We start from the raw sequence: 19,286 nt of genomic DNA, 5'->3' as shown, positions 1-19,286 counted from the left end.
TCTCACTCTTTCTCTCTTTTTCTCTTGTTCTGCATTCCTCTCTCGCGCTCTCTCTCTCTCTCTCTCACTCTTTCTTTCTTTCCCCCTCTCTCTCTCTCTCTCTCACTCTTTCTCCTTTGCTGGATGCATGACGCACCACCTTATCATTCTTTTTGTCTAGCAGACTGTGCTTCACAAATGGACCAGAGATGACATGCCACGGCTGTACATAGTTTTATTTGTTGTTGTTTTGTTTTAATAAAATGTTTTATATGTTATTCTATACATGACTAAGATTCTTATTTTTCAAACTTCACAAGCATCTTTTTATTAATAGTTCAGAGAGGGACACTTCCGAGCCCAAGAAGGTTGTTGGGGGTATGCTGGTGATGTAGGAAGAGGGTGCGTTACCTGCTAATGTGGGAAGACGCAGCGTGAAAGGGGTATCTCTCACAGAAAGAGCTCCGGTATGTTTTCAGAAATGCCTCAGACAGATGTCAGCTGATGGACTGAATCACAAAATGGCTTTTCAATGCTCATATAGTGTGCCTTTTGAACAGTTTGTACCCAGGCTCGCAGAGGGACAACTGCGGCCCGTCCGCTCGACTCACAGAGGTAGAACTACAAGCCATACGCTCCCAAAGGAACCGCAGCGTAGTAGCTCGCAGAGGTACAGGCACAGCAGCGTACTAGCTCGCAAAGGTAGACAGCTGCGAGCCGACGGACTGGCTTCTAAAGACATACCTGCAATGTGGTGATGTTGTGCACAGGGAACGTGAAAGGGTTATCTTCCAGGGTGGCCTGGAGTGGAAGTCGTGCTGCCTGGCACTCACCTGTTTCTCCTTTATTGTTAAGAAATCTTAAACCTTCACTGCGTCCAAATCATCAATACACAGAGCTCCGCTATATTAAATTGCCCCTGGAACTTTTCTTTTATATTTTCACTCAATGCAAGGCACAAGATGGCTGCTAACAGTTCCTGGTTTGAAGTGATAGCAGCCAATCAGAGGACACTTCCTGCTTTGAAGAGTTAGCAGCCAATCAGAGACAACCTCATGCTCAGGAGTTAAACACCAACCAGATATATATATATTTTTCCTTTTAATATCTCAAAAACCACTGAATGGATTTAAACCATTTCTACAAAACCGCATTTTCTGGACCAAGACCTTTCTCCCTGCCAAATTAGGCGTAATTCCGTTCAGCAGTTTGACCTGTAGCCTTGTCAAAATGTTCCCATAGAAAATCCATTGAGAAAACACGTTTTCACATCCCCCTTTTTTCTCAGCCCCCCCTTGACCAATCACCCCTAAACTTTCAAGATAGGAGCTGATCAAAAAAGAAAAACTTTTGGGAAAATTTTGTGAAGAATCATCAAACGACGCCAAAGTTATAAGCAGATGGAGAGCTCCAGGAGGGGGGCCGCGCAACCCCCCTCCCAACATGAGTGAAGCCCAGAGACTGCTGGGACCCCAGCGGGCACCCACAGCCCCAGCGAGCCCCCGCTATTATTTTTTAAGAAATACCCCCAGTACCTACCCACCCGGGGTCTCATTAAAATAAAACATGGACACCCGCGACCCCAGCGCGAATTACGCCGATTTGTTATTTTAAATATATATATATTTTTGCCCTTGGGGTCCTTCTGGGACCCCCTAACCAGGCCTAGGGGGTCAGGGTGTTTCTACCCTGCCCCTTCTCTTGTTTTCTACCTTTGTTTCTCTGTTTTCTAGCGACTCACTACCGAGCCACAAGATGGCTGCCAACAATTCCTGGTTTGGAGTGTTGGCAGCCAATCACAGTGAAGCTTGTGCACAGGACTTAGGTTCTGCCCAGATATCAAAACTTTTATTTTTCTAATTTCTCAGCAACTACTGAACGGATTTACACCATTTAAAAAAAGGTCGCTTTCTGACCCACGCACTACCTTTATGCCAAATTTGGGGTAATTTCGTTCAGTAGTTTCAGCTGTAGCCTTGCACAAAGTTTCCTTTGGGAAATTGATTTTTTGACTCTTATTGTTTGAATTTCTCAAAAACTACTGAACGGATTTACACAATTTTAAAAAAAGGTCGCTTTCGGAACCAAGCTCTACCTTTCTGCCAAATTTGGGGTAATTCCGTTCAGCAGTTCAGGCTGTAGCTCGTCACAAAATTTCCTACGGAAATTAACATGGGAAAACCCGTTTTTGAACCCCCCTTTTTTCTCAGCCCCCGCTTGACAAATCACCCCCAAACTTTCAAGATAGGAGCTGACCTGGATAGACCTTTCGTTTGGAGAATTTCACAAAGATTCATCAAACGATGCCAAAGTTATTAGCAAATCAAAAAATGCCTTTCCTATGGAAACTAGGTTGTAACTATAACTACCTACAGGCGACCGCCAGTAGGTAATGGCAGTGTTAATGAACAATGAAAGTGCAGCAGACGATATAGAAATATATATGTGTGTGTGTGTTATCATATTTATACTTACCTTCATGGTGAAGGTAGATGCATGATAAATGCATGCGTGTTGTAAACAAAGCATGGTAAAGGCATGTGTTATAGTGTATAACCATCAAGTCATTAGAGAAAGTGATTTGAGCAGAGGGGCAGAGAAAAGTGAAGGAAATAACAAATGGGTGAAGGAAGAGCAGAGGGATGTGGTGAAGGTATGATTATGAGCTTGTGTAAAACGTCACAGTAGGAAGAAACATGAAAGGAAGAAAGATGGAGAAAAGCGGAGGATGCTTAGGAGATGTCAGCCATGGAGAGATGCACAGGATAGTACCTGCAGAGAATAAAGAGGTGGAAAAAAGAAGAGGAAAGGGATGGGTACAAGTTAGTTTGTAGGCAGGGGGAGATAAATATATGAAAGTAGTTATGAGTCGAGATAAAGTCTAAATAGGCGGAATTGTAGAAGGTCCACTTGATGCTGGAGTTACGTAGGCAAAGAGTTTACCAAAGAGAACAGGCAATACCAGTTGTTAAATATCCTCCATGTGGATAAAAAACATAACAAGCACATGAGTAAATGGGGTCATTAACAGCCTTTACGGCCCTACAGCTAAGGGTAGTAAGACTATTCACACTCTATCAAAATATGAAAGAGCTGCAGGAGGTAGAGCTTTCCCTTACCTGAAAGCACAGTAACAATGTCTCTGATCAAATACAGCCTCAGAAGCACCCAGTTGACACACAGCTGGAAGGCTCCTCTCCTTGATTTTGCTGAGATAGAAGCCCAATCAGTGAGGCAAGAAGAGTGTTGACAGGGTGATGAGGGCAGTCATAAGCTAACTCCAGCATTGCTATATTTTGCAATTTTAGATTTGCTTTATTAGTGTCATAATCTGCAAAGTGTGATTCTTGAGGACAGTAAGTGGCAGCGTGACTTGGTGGATCAGACACGGGTCCAGGACATGTACATTGCCAAACTGAATGACATATCATGTGCTGGCAACAGATAGCAATACATGTAAAACAAATAAATCAAGATAAACTAGATAATCTCATCAAAAATAAATTAAGCACAAATCAAACAGGGTGCTTTTGTAGGAACATCTTGAATACGTAAGAAATTCAGATAAACAAAGATATTAAAAATTCTCACTTTCACTTCTGAAGGAAGCAGAGATGTACCAGAATTATGCAAGAGATATAGGATGTCACAGCTATGCATATTTAAATAGGCAAAGATATAAAGCCACTTACCCAGGATTCATAGTTATAAAAACTCCACAAGACATATTCATACGGATTTCTCTTCCTTCAAACAGAAACCTATGGGGAGAAATGACAACTTAATTTCAGAAGAATTATATACAAATACGCTTCTGCCAATACCAAGGTAAAACCAACCCAACAGTGATTGTTTATGTACAAGAGGAAGGATAACCATGGTTTCTCCAAACGCATAGAAAAGGCGAGTTTCTATTTATTTAATCATTTAATAAAGTTTTAGTGCCAGCGCACAAATGTAACTCTATGAACATTTTTGTTCATTGCATTTCTGACTGTAAATTAGTTGTGACTTTTTGTTCACAGGCTGTGCTAGGTGGTATTGTGGTAGTCAAGGAGAACAATGAAACGTCTAGGTCGGGGCAAACTATTAGGAAACCTTAAATAGGTTTGATATCATACAGTTCCTAGGAATGAAGTAGGACTGTGTGTCTGGACAAAATAACCATCAGAATATGGGGAATGTGTCCACACATATCATCCGAGTATGTTGGCCCAATTCCTAGCTAGCTCACATTGCGCCATCTGAACCCTTAACTGAACCAGGGTGGAAGATGGCCTCTGCAACCTCAGAACATGACCACTCTAATTACAGAGGGAAATCATGGAAACAGATCTAGCCTTTCATTATTAATCAGGCATGCCCAAGGGAGACGCAAGAATGATACTAATTGGCTTTCAAACATTTATTGAAACAATTGTGTTCTTGTGTAAAAAGCATGAACTCCAGTTATCAATAGGATGAGAGAACGTATTGTAACCAGCATTCCAAGAACAGTTCAACGATTATAACATTGTCATTGTTGTGTGGTTATATGATTATATAATATTATTTATACTTATACTCCTATCTAATAATACCTACACTAGTGAGAGCATAGGTGGAGTACCCTCTGCTAGATCTCTTGGGACAACTTAACCCCCATACCTGTGTATGCTGTATCAGGAAGTCAAACTGCTGTACAGGAGGCTGTTGTCCTTTGCAGGGTGAAGGCTAGAGTCAGCAGGGCTGCATCTCAGTCACGGGGCCCAGCATTCCAGGATAATCTCAGCCGAGGTGCTCCTCTGACCAGTTTGGTTCAGAGGTGTTTTATATAATAAAAGCACTATTCCAATCGCACTGTGTCTGAGATTCAGCGCTAATTGTTTGTCTTAAGACTCAGAGCTGTCTCCAAACAGACAACCAAATGCAAGGCATCACGTTCAATGTTCCTAGCCTTGGACAGAGTGTACGAGCAACATGATAAAATGCTTAGTAAGAAATGTGCAACATGCAGAATAATTCTGAAGTATATTATGGTATAAGTGCAAGGCATGTAAAAAGTCACCATTAAAATTAGATGTGGATTTTAAATGTGTATTAATATGGAGACTTTTGACCAGGCCCTGTTAAACCTTACAACATTGGCACAGTTGGAGAAGGCATTCACTGGGAAGCAGGAGGTATATGAGCTATTAGATTATGGAAGCATATTTGGATGAAATCGACCCTCCCCTAGCAAAGACTCTATTTTAAATTCCACTTAGGGATTTTTTCCATATGTGTCAGTACTTCCAAATGGAACCATCACCCCGGTGTTGGAAATAGCTCCTGTTTTTTGACCCATTGATTGAAGAGACTGTTGAGCATGTTATTTCCTTTTGCCTTGGTTATCAAGAAGTTAGAAAGAAGTGGATTTTACCTGTCTGCCAAGCCTGGGGATAAGAAACTATAGGCCTGCATCTAGAATTTTAAGTTATGTTAAATGGCACTCGAATGCCCTCAGATGTCTTGTTGCTTGCTGAAAAACCACAGAAAAGGAACCCAAGAGCAATTTTAGCAGGCTGTAAAGAGCCAGGTTTTTTAAATTTTTCTTGACTGCCAACAGGTTTGGCATTGATTTAACATACAGAGGTAGATTATTCCAGGCGTTTGTGGTTTTCAATACAAAGCATGTTTAAGGGAGGCAGCAAAAGCACTTAGCACTGGTTAGCTAAGGTACAGTGTACAGAGTTCCGAAAGACACCAAAACAGGTTCAGAAAACAGATGGGGTGAATGCACAAAGTTTAGGGAACACCCTGCAAAGAGGGCAAAGTCCAACACACACGCTGAGAAATGTAAGTGCGAGGACTTGAAACTTTTTGCCCAAATTGATACCTGGGTTGATAACTATTGAAGGTAGTTGTGCAGGTACCCCGTGGGAGTATAAGTGAAGTAATCTGCACTTAAGCCTATTCATGCCACTGCCCACAGTATACCAAGGACTATAACTATTAGGGTCCACCAGGATGGGGAGAGAGTATGAGAAAGCGGGTGTGTAGTGCTTACTGGAGATTGCGACCAGGAATACAACCCTGTATTTGCTAATCCGGTTGAAACGTGTAGTATTTAGTTCAGTTTAGCGACTAAAGTATTTTCTTTTTTCCTCACTCAATCAGTGGATTTGTCGAGCGCTACTTGTCACCTGTGTGGTATCCAGGCGCTGAAAGAGAAGTAGAGGGTTGGACATTGAGTTGTGTCTGTTGGCTGGCTTCTGAAATCTGGGATTTTGCCTCCATGAGAAGTATCACTACCCTAAAAGTCAAGTATGGAATGGGTTGTGCTTAACCCAGTTTGCAGAGCCATAGTTCGACAAACAACAGGTCAACAGAGGCAAACATCCTCAACAACCACGGTTGGGGCCCACCAAACCCTACCTGTCTTGTTGCCCCTGCATGGGGTCTGACATGTAGCCTCAACATATGTTAACTTTACAACAACAGAATGTTGTTCACTTAACATGAGTCTTGATTTGCTTTTGTAGAATATTGTTCATTTATAGTGCACATTGACAGGTGCCTTTTGCTTCTGCACTGCTTATTATTAATTATGTTTTGAAAACAAAACTTTCTAATTGTTCACTGCTTATTGCTAATGGCAGTTTAGAAGAACGTGTACCATCTTAGGTCTTCTGTATCCATGCTACCAGGCTGGTTCACAACAAATACCTATACTTCCAATGATTTGTGTCCACAAAATATTGCTACTTGTGATGTGCCCAACACAGGGTTCCCACTGGAAGGTGCCCCTACCAGCTCATTAGCAATAGTGTGGCCCAAACAGCAAATTAGCTCTATCTCAACATGTGAGGAAAGAGAAAGACACAAGGTTCTGGAAGAATAGCTCCCCTAAAAGATACTTCACAGAAGACAATCATATCTGCAGCAGGTATGCAGTAACGTACTAAATGGTTCAGAAAGTAGGCAGAATAACAATTAGATGCCAAAAGGAAAACATATTGGAGATGTATGATGATGATGTGCGAGGTACACATTTTATTCATCCTCATCATAGTCAATATTTTAACAAACTGTAGCTGACTACTGCCATTGTTCTTGTTTGGACATGTGAGTACAGTAGTGCATGTTAACACTCACTGCAGAATTGGCAAAGTTCAGGAAGTCGTGTAATATGCAAGACATATCAAGTAGTGCTTTGCTAAATGATCAAAGTTCATGCTATTTAGACTTACACTTTTACATCATCTTAGACTCAGAAGAATGGATAATCCTAGATCACTGAGAGGAGACAAAGATGCATGAGTAATACGTTATTTTGGGATAGTTGCAGGGCTCTTGTCCTGCACCAGCAGTCACGATGGTGTCATTTATGTCTCCATGCGGAGACAGCAGAGCTTACTCTGCTTCAATTCAATGTGAGGATCATTTAAATATAACTTGCTGAACAAAGCAAGGGGAATGCAGAAGTCAATTTAAATAAAATGCTGGATCATAATTCCTCATGTTGTTAGTGCTATACAAATGGTTAGTTTCTTATTTTATCATTAGTTAATTTGTGACTTTTATGCGGTCTGTGGAGTAATATGATATTAATTCATTGGGTATACTTTTTTATCTTTCATGTTGGTCAAAATTGACAAAAGGAGATCAAAATACAGATAAAGATGCACATTAAAAAAGGTATGAGTCCACCTTACAAAAGGATCTTTATTTTAGATATTCTGACTTCTGGAGAATAAGGCAGAATATGTATTACTAGAGCGAGTGTGAAGTAATCAAAAAGTATACCTATCATGGGCCAAAATCACAAACTCAGCAACTTGAAGCATAGGAGACAGGTTCACCATCCTGGAGAATTGCCAAGATAAAAAAAAAAAAAAAAAAGAAACAAAAACATACTAGTGGCACTAAAGACCAGGAGGAAATGGTTTGGGGAAAGACCTATCCCAACCCATGGCTGCAAATTCCAGAGTGAAATATCAGATCAAAAGACATGAAATTCAGTGATCATCTGCCCCCCCCCCCTCCCCCCCTCCTTGGAAGGATATAAAAAAACTCCTGACGATTTGGTAGCAGGCTGGATTACAATGATTAGGAGTATTTTGGGCTTTTACAGCTTTATAAATGTGAAAGATTTGGAAAGTTACATTTTATTTAAGGTCAATGGACATGAATATGAACACGTTGATGCGTGTGATTCAAATGAATTGCTTTCAGTTTCATATTCAGCAAATGATCTGGCACTGGGAAATAATTGAAGGAAGAAAACATTGTATGAAGACAATATACACAGAGTACTTAATCGACTTTCTACTATTATCATTATCCTAGTTTTAAAACAAACAGGCGCCTTTCATGTATTTATCAGGGTTTTTGGCCAATTTGATAAAACAGATATTAAAACAGCAAACACAAACCTCATGGCATTGCTGTCTTTTGCTGCCTTGATTGTATGGATCTGTGAAGCAATTACAGAGAGCACCTCCATGTCAATCCGATTAAATTCGTCAAAGCAGCACCATGCTCCAGATTGAGCCATTCCAGAGAAGAATTTACCCATCATCTGAAACAGCAAACAGAGGAGAAGGTCAATATGATGGATTCAGAACTTTTCTGATATTTACTCTAGATTCCAAGACTGTAAACAATATAGAAGCCATGTTGATGATAATTAGAGGCCTGTGTGTCTAAGGATAAATCTCTACTAAATTTGCACATTAGCATTTGGCAATATTTGACTTTTAAAAAAAGAATACTGTTCACACTCTGTCACGGTCCTTAGAGAGCTTTGCAGGATAGCAATCTACAGCTAATGCCGCGAAATAGGCCTGTTTTTTTTAAGATTTTAAGGTATAAGATATGGTGTGCATTATGTGTTGCGTAAAATAACTGACACATTTCAGGGGGTTTTCAGTTACACACACACACACACACACACAGGGTAACTGTGCAATATATTACAATATTGCATATTGGTGATATTTATAAGCCATTAGGCTGAATCCCAACATGGCAATGTAGGACCCAACTACACGTTACCTGTTATGTTTTTGTAACATAATATGTTAATTTTGGGGAGTTAACACAATTAAGCTGTTCTCTCTCAAAAAGTGCAGCTAACAATGGGCACTAATTGAAATTATAGGGCCCGATTCACAAAAGTAAACTGAGACGAAAGTCTAACTTTATGACTTTTGGTATTCACAAAGGGCATTTACTACTTGTAAATGCACTTTGTAAATACTAAAAGTTGATCTTTATGACTTGGGGTATTCACAAAGGGCATTTATGAGTAGTAAAAGCCCTCAGTGAATACTGAATGTCTTAAAGTTAGACTTTCATCTTATTTCACCTTTGTGAATAGGGTCCATTATGTTTAATTTGTGTTCATTTTTCTCGAATACGTTGTTGATAAAGCAACGGACAATGGTGAGTGAAAGCAAGTGGATTTATGTGACTACGTGGTTGAGGCATCTACTGAATTAGTATGTATTTCTTACATATTTTACCGCTCAATTTGGCGGATCTCAACACAAATATTGTTTGTACCGTAAATGAAAACTGTTACTGTCAAAACGGCTGAATGGAATTACACCAAATTTGGCAAAAAGCTACATCTTTACCTAGAACACATGTTTTATGTGATTTGGTGTAAATTCGTTTAGCATTTTTGGAGAAATTAACGTTCAATTTCGTTAGATATATCAGGCCGTGGTAATATTGCGGGACCAGCAGATGAAAACATAAGATCTGATCGGCTGTCTCACATCGACAAAGATGTTTGACAGCCATTTTAAGACTCAGGGACTAAGTTCCTGTGTCCTAAAAAATAACATATAGGTGGCAGGGTAGGGATACCCTGACCCACTAGAACATATTACCTCACATATTACATAACTCATGACGTTCTGTCGGATCATTGATTACATCAATGGGACATCTCAAATGACATCATTGATGACAATACTGCATGACTTTTAGTCCTAAATAAATCAATATACATATATGTAAATTGATTTATTTAGGACTATAATTCATCAAAGCTCATCAAACTAGCAAAGACATGGATGATTGCTAATGATTTAAAGTGTGTGGGAACTTTCTGTGCACTTAAACGATTCATTCTATAGCTGGAAAAATGTCAATAATGTGTTACCATTGTGACTTAAGTGGTAGGGGTGGGGTTGGGGGGGGAGTACCAACTGCTGAAGACAGCTAGACCTTGTTAGAGGAACACTGTCCTGATGAAAGTAACCAGTTACAGTACCTTCTGAGGCGCTCATTATGAGTAGCCAGTTAATGCCGATGGGGCTCGTAACAGCAGTTGCTGGCACCAACACAGAGCACCTTTTTACCTAAAGAGACCTAAAATGAGGAATTTCGTGGAAGTGGACCCAGAATTACAGATTCCTCTATTAATTCCTCATTTCTTAGTAGAACCTCTTTCGAAATTGGACAGTTTTTCCCTACCCTTGGAGTTAAGAGTACCTGATTCCCGGAGTGGAGAAATACTGAACCACGTCCAGGGGTACTCTTAACAAGGGCTATAAAGAGGATTCGTAAGGCAGAGGCAATTTTGGCAACGGTGCAGGGCTCCCATATTCCACGGCCCCCATGGGAATGTGAACTTTTTCCCTAGCTCACTTATGCCTATTTCTGTATCTCAACCTTTAATGCATAATTCGTTTTTGCTTAGTAACATAGGTCTTTAATTAGCAGAAAATAAGTAATAACATTAAAAGTTGTTCAAAACAAGGGCCCCCACAATATTTCTTGCCCAGGGCCTCCAAAATTCTAAATGTGACAGTGGGGCCATAGCCTTGATTTAGGTTATGTGAGCTTAAAACTGTCCACAAGGGGCACTAAGTGGATGCACATCTCAAGGTGAATGGAATCAGGGAGGTGGCATCTCAGCCTGAATTTACTTGGAATCAGTGCTTAATTTGAAGAGGTGGTTTCAGGTGCTCGGCATAGCACGTAATTGTCAACACAGTACTTATGACAGTCTGCCTCATAATGGCACTGTTCATCTAATTTAGAGATGAGCAGAACAACGATTGTTTATGAATACAATAAACATTCAAAATAAATAATACCTGCCTACTTAGCCATTCCTTTAGGTTTGGGGACCTGAAATAATCTGAGCTGTTGCAGGTGCAGGTGAAAGAGAAGGTTATTCGTTGTTTTGGTACAGTCATTGGCAGCGATGATGGTGGGTGGTGCAATGGGTGGTGCAAGCTGCAGTAGCCTCCTGGTCAGGGTCCTGGCACTTATTATTTTACAAACTAAGCACTGCTTTCAAAATGTTTGGTGCAAGGCACAAGGAGGGAAAGTAAACCAGCTAAAAAATGTGCCTTCTTGTATTTATGTTTAATATTCTTAAGTCTTAACTTCTAAATTCAGTGCCTAATATATAAAAGTGTAAGAAGCCTGTAGCTGGCACTGATGAATGTTGGCAGTGCCAGAGAAAACCCTGTGGAGCAGGCACGCAACACCCATTGGACTGAAAGGGCTTCAGCACCCCTCCCCCCCCCCCCCCCCTGTCATGTTTGGCATGAGACGGCTTCCCAGGCACACACACAGCCGCACCCGAGCACTTCACAGGTTTTTAAAAGACCATTTACATGTTAATGAGGCCTTGCTGTTGTTTCACCTCTTCTAAGAGCCCCTGCAGCTCCACTCTGCCTATTGATGAAAGATTCAGCCCCCCCCGAAATTTTTTCTTAGCCCCCCCCTAAATTTGGCTCTAGTTGCGCCTCTGCTGTGGAAGCCCCTAGGCAGTTGAAATCCCCCCCCCACCCCCCTGCAAATTATCTCCTGATACATTTTTAATTTTACCAACCAAGAACTTTAATAAACCAATTTTATAACACAAAACTAAACATTACCAATTATTAATGTTATTAAACATTGTTATTTCTGATTTAATAAACCAACAAAACTTTAAATATTTACTTTCTTCAATTTGTATGTGGTGAAATCTTTCAGGATATCTTGGAAGTCTACCCTTTGCAAGACGTCATATTCAGTGGAGTATTTAATGTAAATTTTTTCGTTTCTTTTGGAAATAATTTAAGACAGCCTGATTGTACATTTTTTCTAGATCAAATCAATATTATTTTAATCCATTGTCGCGGGCACCTGAATGGAGTGTGGCCCATAGGCCAGTGCCTACTTTGCCTATTTGGTAATCCGAAAATGAATGTTGGGATTGCCGAATACCAAGACAATTTATCAACAACTTCATGCAAAATTCTTAAACATCCCATCGAAATGTTTTTTTGCCAGTTACCTGACGTTTGACTTCACATTTTACCTTCCTTACTTTCAGTTTTACTTAGTGTTGCTGCTTTTCTCATGTTCCTGGTTGAAACTATTGTATACATGTTACTCAGTTTAGCACAGTTTGTGAGATTCATTTAGCACCCTATCATTTTGCCAACATTCATGATCTAAAAGGTTACATTGTGCAGCTCGGTCCGTCTTACCTTGTAGTCCAATCCTTCAGAGCAGTTAAAGACAACACAATGCTTCCCAAGAGCCTGTAGAAAGGATGACAGCAAAAGGGCAAAAAAGAGTAATTACTATGAAAATATCACCAACACTCTTCCTGGGGTTTCCCAGGAGAAGGAATAAATGATTGCATTTGCATGCTCATTGAAACCAAACATTAAAGAGAGCAACTGTTATTGGCCAAACTTTGACAAAGCCAATTTGTTGTCTACATTTTATAGTGCATGCATGCAAAGTCACAGTGTACATACGTAAAGTAACACACCTACAGCTTACACGTTAACACAGACAAAAACTGTTGCCCTCCTAGTCTCTTGGGTCTCATTACAAGTGACCACTTAATTTCAATGGTTTCTGGAACAGGACATACTGGCCCAAGTGGACGTATGAGATCTTTAGTTTCTCCCGAACTGGCTGAAAACTCTGGGTGAACGTCTGCGCCAAAATGAGAATTACGAATGTAATTTGACTTGTAATTACCAACTCACCTGGTAATTCCTCATTCCTTATTCCTTAGTTTTCCCTCAGGGCTAGATGTGTCATGCTCCTGAAGTTCTGTACAGGTTATGTACTAATGGTATCTATGTTGGGTCATGTGGGCTTTTTTTTGACGCATCCTGTTTACAGGCAGACAAGGTAACCAGATTGTACTGGACCGAGAGGCTCAGATGTATTTAGTAAAGTGTATGTATGTAGAGAAGGCCTGTACTACTGAATTCTACTTGTGCAACAGGCCTTCACCTATAGGCAGGGATGTGGGTTATTTTTAACTCCTTTACAAATAACTTAAAGGATCAAACTGTAGAATGCTGTAATAGTGTCTAAGGCCTAGTTTGGATGTGAGCAATAGTGATGTTTTTCTATGTAAATAGTGCTTTCTCTTGTGTGAGCCTGGGTCTCTGAAAGCTTTATAGATTACCAGGAAGAAAGAGAGAGGTGGAAAGAAAGAGTGACGGAAGAGTGAGAAAGAGAGCGTGTGTGTGTGTGTGGGTGTGTGTGTGTGTTGACATATGCTGTCCTCATTAGAGAGAGTCGATGACCTCTCTTAAAAGTAATTTTAATCTGAAAATAAATTAAGAGGTGGGTAAATACTTACAAGGACCTCGAGGATTTAGTGATGTTTTTTCATAATTGGAGTCACCATGGCTAATTTCATTTTGGATGCCACTCATGACTCCAAAAATATGATGGCCTATTTGGGAGGGAGTGAATGGGAAAACCAGCAAAGATTTGTACTTTTAGGCAGGAGGAATGCATCAAAGGAAGTCCAAGCACAGTGTTCCATTATACTATTAAGATAAAGAAGGAAAAGACAAGGAAAAAGAAGAAGATGAAGAAGGACAAGAATGAAAACATATGGTTCTCTATTGTTTCACGTCAAGTCTCCCATCATGACATACTGTAAACAGCATTTTCTTTTAGTACCCAATTTTTTTAGGTACTCAACTTGCTGACCTTGACCTGCAGGTTGCAGCAGATGTTAGTAAGCACTAAGCTCACAGCCAACATACTGCTGGCTCAGTGAGAGTGAACATGTATTAGGGCACACAAACAGATTGCTGACATGCACAAAAGTGACAGCATAGGTCCAAACATCAATTTCAAAACAGATATTTCTTTTAAAAAAAGTGAAGTTGCTAGTTCGGTAATCTTGCATTCGAGGATCCTAACTCTAATTTACTTTTCGGAATGATACACCATTTTAGGTAGTAATGCTTATTTTTTTATCCAGGTTAAGATGTTATTATTTTGCACTCCCCTTGCCAGGACATCACATTCCTAAACTATTGAACGGTTTTATGTTGTTTATATTACTTGCATCCCTCATCACAGCTTAAAGTGTTCAGCCTTCAGTTAGGCCTAGTTACCAAAAGTAGAACTGAGAGAACCTTAAAATGTTTTTAGTCAATCAGCATTTGTGTAAAGGTGCTGCTAAAGCTTGGGTAGGGCATGAACGCCTTCAAACTGTCCTTTACCCACTGGGCCAATTACTTTGTCCATCATAAAGTGTTCAGTAAAAAAGGTATGAAAGTACCATTACAGAGCCACTTCAGCCCTGGCTACCACATCAAACTTTAAAGCTCTCAGACGACGTAAGTAGGAGCATTCAAACAGCCAATCGATAGACCATTTACATTTATCATATGGCCTAAGCAACGTTATGCCATTTGGAGGATCTTCAATCTGCAAAACAACATATTAACATTGTAGCGCAAGACCTGAAGGAATCTTAATGTAAAGTACTTGTTAAATGTACATTCGAACATTAAGGAGAGGGTTAGTCTCCCCTTTCCCCTGTAGTTTAATATGATATATATGTTTGTTATCCTCACTGTTGGACCCAGGGGTTTCCAGCTGGCTGGGATGTATCGAAGCCAGTCAGAGTCCACGCTCTAGATAGGATGAGTACGATACACTTGTCAGATAATTTGTGGTCACCCTTGGGTAGCTTGGCACCAAGCAGTCAGGCTTATCCTCAGGGCCGAATTTTAAAGTACTGGCATACCACCACCCTCGCACCACACTGCATACGCCACAAAGAGTCTCCAGACCGTATGAAAAAAACACTAGTCTTTGTATTACACACTCATTGAATTCAGAACGAGATACACATTGTATATATACTTTACAGTTTACTTTGCAATTGTTGAACTTTCCCATTGAAATCAAAACAAAATACACCTTGTATAAACACTTTACAGTTATATGCAATTATAGTACTTTCCCATTAGCAGCAGAACAGCATGAACACATGTGTCTTAAGCAGAGGTATTCATCCAGCACGACATTCCCCAATATCACAAACCCCCAACAGTTGCATTGGTCAAGCAATCACAGGCCTTTGACTACGCCTCGTGACCCAGCCCCTCAGTCACTCAAGTACACCAGCCAATGATGCACGCTGCCCCTGGTGCCGCCACTTATATTAGATTGTTAGAACCATCTAAAATGGAAAGTAACAGTTACTTAGTTTCATCCATCCACATTAGACCTCCGGACGCCCAGCGGTACTTGCATGGGGATGAGATCGCTATCCCCGGTAGACAAAAGGTAGTTATCCAGGAAGCTGGCATGCTTCCAAATCTGGAGAAAGGCTCCCCTTAAACGGAGCCGTAGCTCCTGACAGCCAGCCGTGTGAGCCCCCCAAGGCTCAACAAAACCCCTCTGGCCCTGTCATGATGTTCTCCACAACACAGTACCTTGTGGCATGGGTATAGCGAGAGGGAGTCAGCCACCTCAGATGGAGGCGCAATGTCAGGCACTGTCATCCTCCTGATCTGAAGGTTGAAGACAGTCTTAGCTCCAAGCTCATGTACCCCAGCACCCCTCGAATGCCACAGGCTCCAGAGTGCAAGCTAGCCAGGTACCCTGGTTGCAAGCACAAGTCCCTTGCACTCTGCAAGCCTCCCATGCACTCCTCGAAATCCTCACGTCCTGGCACCTCAGGTGCATGGTCCTTATGATCTTGTGAAAACGGGGAGACCCTTTGTGTCCCTGGGATCTTGTAGTCAGGAGGCCAGCAAGCTGGCCCTTGGAGGGTACTTAGGGACCAGGGACATGACAGTTGGTGTTGAAGGGATCCTGCTCCTACACAGAAGTGTGCACAGAGACCCAGGACCTCAGTGAATTGTGGTGGACCAAAAAACTCACCTCAGTACCTAGAAACCCTAACCAGCTAGCATCAGTGTCACATTAGCTCTTTGTCCTATAGCAAAGGAACCAATGATTAGACAACCCAGAACATGTGACTTAGGTTATACTCAGGAATGGTGGGAAGCATGAACACTCTTTCATTTGTTATTCTCATACCAGTCCACAACAGGAGTATAAAAGAGACACGGGAAAGGTTAAAATATTTATTTTAACCACGTGCTCTAAGATGCAGTATTTTTGCTAACATAAGCAGACATATGATTAGAAATAATATGATCAGCAGTGTTACAATTCCATAAAACACAAAAGAATAAATCATATTACAATGATGGTGCAAATAGGTCTTATAGTGCCTAGTATGTCACCCTCCCTATACAGGAACTATGTTTTATCAAATATAGAAGGTCTCTTAGGCTTGTGTGGGGGACCCCATACCTCTAAGATCTGCAGGAGTGTATCACATCAGGATCTGCAAATGCTCTCTGTCTCTCTGGAAACTGAATTCTTCCAAGTGCCTGAATTCATGCCTACAGTGCAATATTAAAGGCGCCAGAATCTCTGTTGGCTTACAGCTGCACGTATGTTATGTCTAAAACGTGAGCCGATCAGCCTGAACAACAGCTACCTTGTTATGATAACCTTGGAGGCTTTAGCACTCACTGTGTAGACCAGGGTCGTGATGTAGGTCTAGGGATACTGAAAACAAACCTTTCTCATGTGAAGTAATTCAAACAGCTTAACTTATAACAACAGCTATATGCAGTGTCGTGTGCAAAAGCAGCAAAAGGTAAAATTACGTTTAAACTTCTAATAAACTTATGCTAACATAGCAATGTGCGCAAACAAGGCACAGCCCTTACTACACCCTCCCTTGATCGTAGAACGTACAATAAGGCGGAGGCAATTGTTAGAACGCAGAGTTCAAGTTCGAATGAGACGAACCAAGTTCAAAATGTTGCCAAACTTGGTAATTGGGAGTAAATTCCGAATTTGTAGCCATAAAACCTATGAAACCCAACAGGGGGGCATTGGGACAAAACACATGTAATGCGTGAAGAAAAAATCATGAGTCCAGTACGTATCTATGAAGCAGGAAAAAAAATCGTCACTTCAATCCAACAGCGTATAGGCACAGTACGTTGCAACCGCCTCCAATAGGAAGTCGTTGTTTCCGTCAGTGAACATTTCAGCCATCCAATTCAGTAATGGAAAAGAACACACATGTTCTTCAACAGCCGGAGCCTCTAGCACCATCAGAGGACAACTCTGATGTTCTTTGAGATAATTGCGTGCCAGGCAAGAAGGCGGTCTGTCCGTAGACCGCGAAAGCAGCACCACGTCTGAGCTCCGTATACTAGCGAAGCGATAGAGGGAGAGCTACAACTTTTGCTATTTTTTTATGCAGCCCTAAGCTCCTATCTTTACAAACAGGTCGGGGGAAAAGAAATTTCTTATGTTACTTTTTGAACTGCAGAAGCCTTACGAGCAACTGCCGTCCTCATCCAGCACCCCGGGAGACTCGCTTACCTTGCTCGGTTACGCCGCGGAGCCTCGAGTGCTCGCTCCTGCACTCCCAATCCCAGCTGCAGCCGGCTTCACAGGTTCAACACGGCAGGGCGGGGCTCGCCTACAACTCCGGACTCCGCTGCAGAATTACCCACGCTCGGCACTCACAGAACTAGCCAACCAAAGATACATTGTTACTTCAGATTGTTCCCTCGACTGTTTCTTCGATCTCTCAGCAGCGGAATTCCGCGGAACAGCCTCCCTGACCCAGACGTCCATTACGCTAATGGAGACGAAGGCACCGGAGGTTGGATCGGGGCTTTTTGAAAATATGCCGGCGAAGACCGCTGCCTCTGCTGCCGCAACCAGAGCGCGGGTTGCTAAAGCGGCTCGAATACTCCGCAAAGAAGCCGAGCGTCAGCAACACGATCAACTAGAGGAACTGCTTGATGAAGTGGAAGGAGCTCACGCAATATCTAATTCTGGCAAATCCAAGATGAGAAAACAACAAACTATAGCCGACCAAACAGCAAGACAGGACCTACATGCTGCCCGAAGGAAACTAAACTCAACCGGTAGCACTGTTTTGGATTTATTTCTTAAGAAAGGACTGCAGAGCGGGACCCAGAAAAAATTTGACAAAAGAGACTGTCAATGACATAGTGCACAATTCATCTAATGAAGAAAATAACGATACCATGTCTCCTACTAAGGTATCAGAGCCTGAATTGGTGCAATCTTCAAAGACCATACCGACCGCTATAACTGGAGATATCCTCACCCCCATTTTTGCAACCCCTGCTCCAGGACAGCCCCCTCCAGTGGACACAGAAACTGTAAGTAGCATTGAAGTAACAGCTCATACTCTCTTCCCTGTTACATCGGATGCTCCGAATGTTACCGCTCAGATTCAAGAGCCGGAGGGGCGATGTATGTCTTTTTCAGGGACTGGGGAAAATGTCTTGGGGGTACAAATAGATTCAACTCCACTTGGGACAGCTCAATCCATTCAGATGTCCCCCGCCGGGCTCCATACAACACCATTACCGCTACCCGGGCTTTTGATTACATCCCCTTCTCAACAAACTACTGACTGTTCTGATCTGCTGGTTGGGAATCATTCATCAGATCAAACAGTGTCAGGGGAAAGTTCTTTAAATACTCACCTACCAGAAGAAAAAGACAAGGAGCCAAGCGAGTTCTACTCTTTTTCTGATGAGAATGGCATAAATGCTCAGGAGGAGTGGTCGGATGAAATTGACTCTTTGGAGGGCTCATTAGACGCAGAATCGGAGTCTGAACCTGTGCTCAGCTCTTATGGTGATAGCTCTGATGAGCAAGACTCAAATCTCAATACAATCAGAGCCAAACCTAAACCTACAACTAGGATTTTACAAAAGGGCCAGATGGAAAATCATACGGTCCTTAACTCACTGCCACATTCAGCTGAGATTCCAAATAACTCAGCAACTTCAGAGTTATCTCAATCAGCAGTAGAGACTATCCTGCAGGCCATTGCGGCTCATAGGGAAGAGACAGCACAAGACAGTAAGAGATCCCGAGCCGCACTCCGCAAAATGCAAGGAGTTGTTAGGAAACTTTCTAAGTCCTGTAATTTGATAGACGAAAGAGTCACTGAGATGGAAGCCAGGGTT

General features: G+C 41.6%; 1 protein-coding gene across 1 annotated transcript in view; it reads right to left on the bottom strand.

Annotated features, from left to right (window-relative positions):
* Window positions 1–19,286, bottom strand: part of DNAH14 (dynein axonemal heavy chain 14) — a 1,270,113-nt gene that overhangs the window by 793,335 nt on the left and 457,492 nt on the right. The window contains exons 30-32 of the mRNA XM_086926153.1: window positions 12,447–12,500; window positions 8,376–8,521; window positions 3,672–3,740 (exon numbers count right to left, since the gene is read on the bottom strand). Of these exons, the coding sequence (XP_086782279.1) occupies window positions 3,672–3,740; window positions 8,376–8,521; window positions 12,447–12,500 (269 nt within the window). The remainder of the gene's footprint in view (window positions 1–3,671; window positions 3,741–8,375; window positions 8,522–12,446; window positions 12,501–19,286) is intronic.

Source organism: Lissotriton vulgaris, chromosome 6, assembly GCF_964263255.1.
Source record: "Lissotriton vulgaris chromosome 6, aLisVul1.2, whole genome shotgun sequence".
NCBI lineage: Eukaryota > Metazoa > Chordata > Amphibia > Caudata > Salamandridae > Lissotriton > Lissotriton vulgaris.
This window is presented reverse-complemented; position numbering and strand designations above follow the sequence as displayed.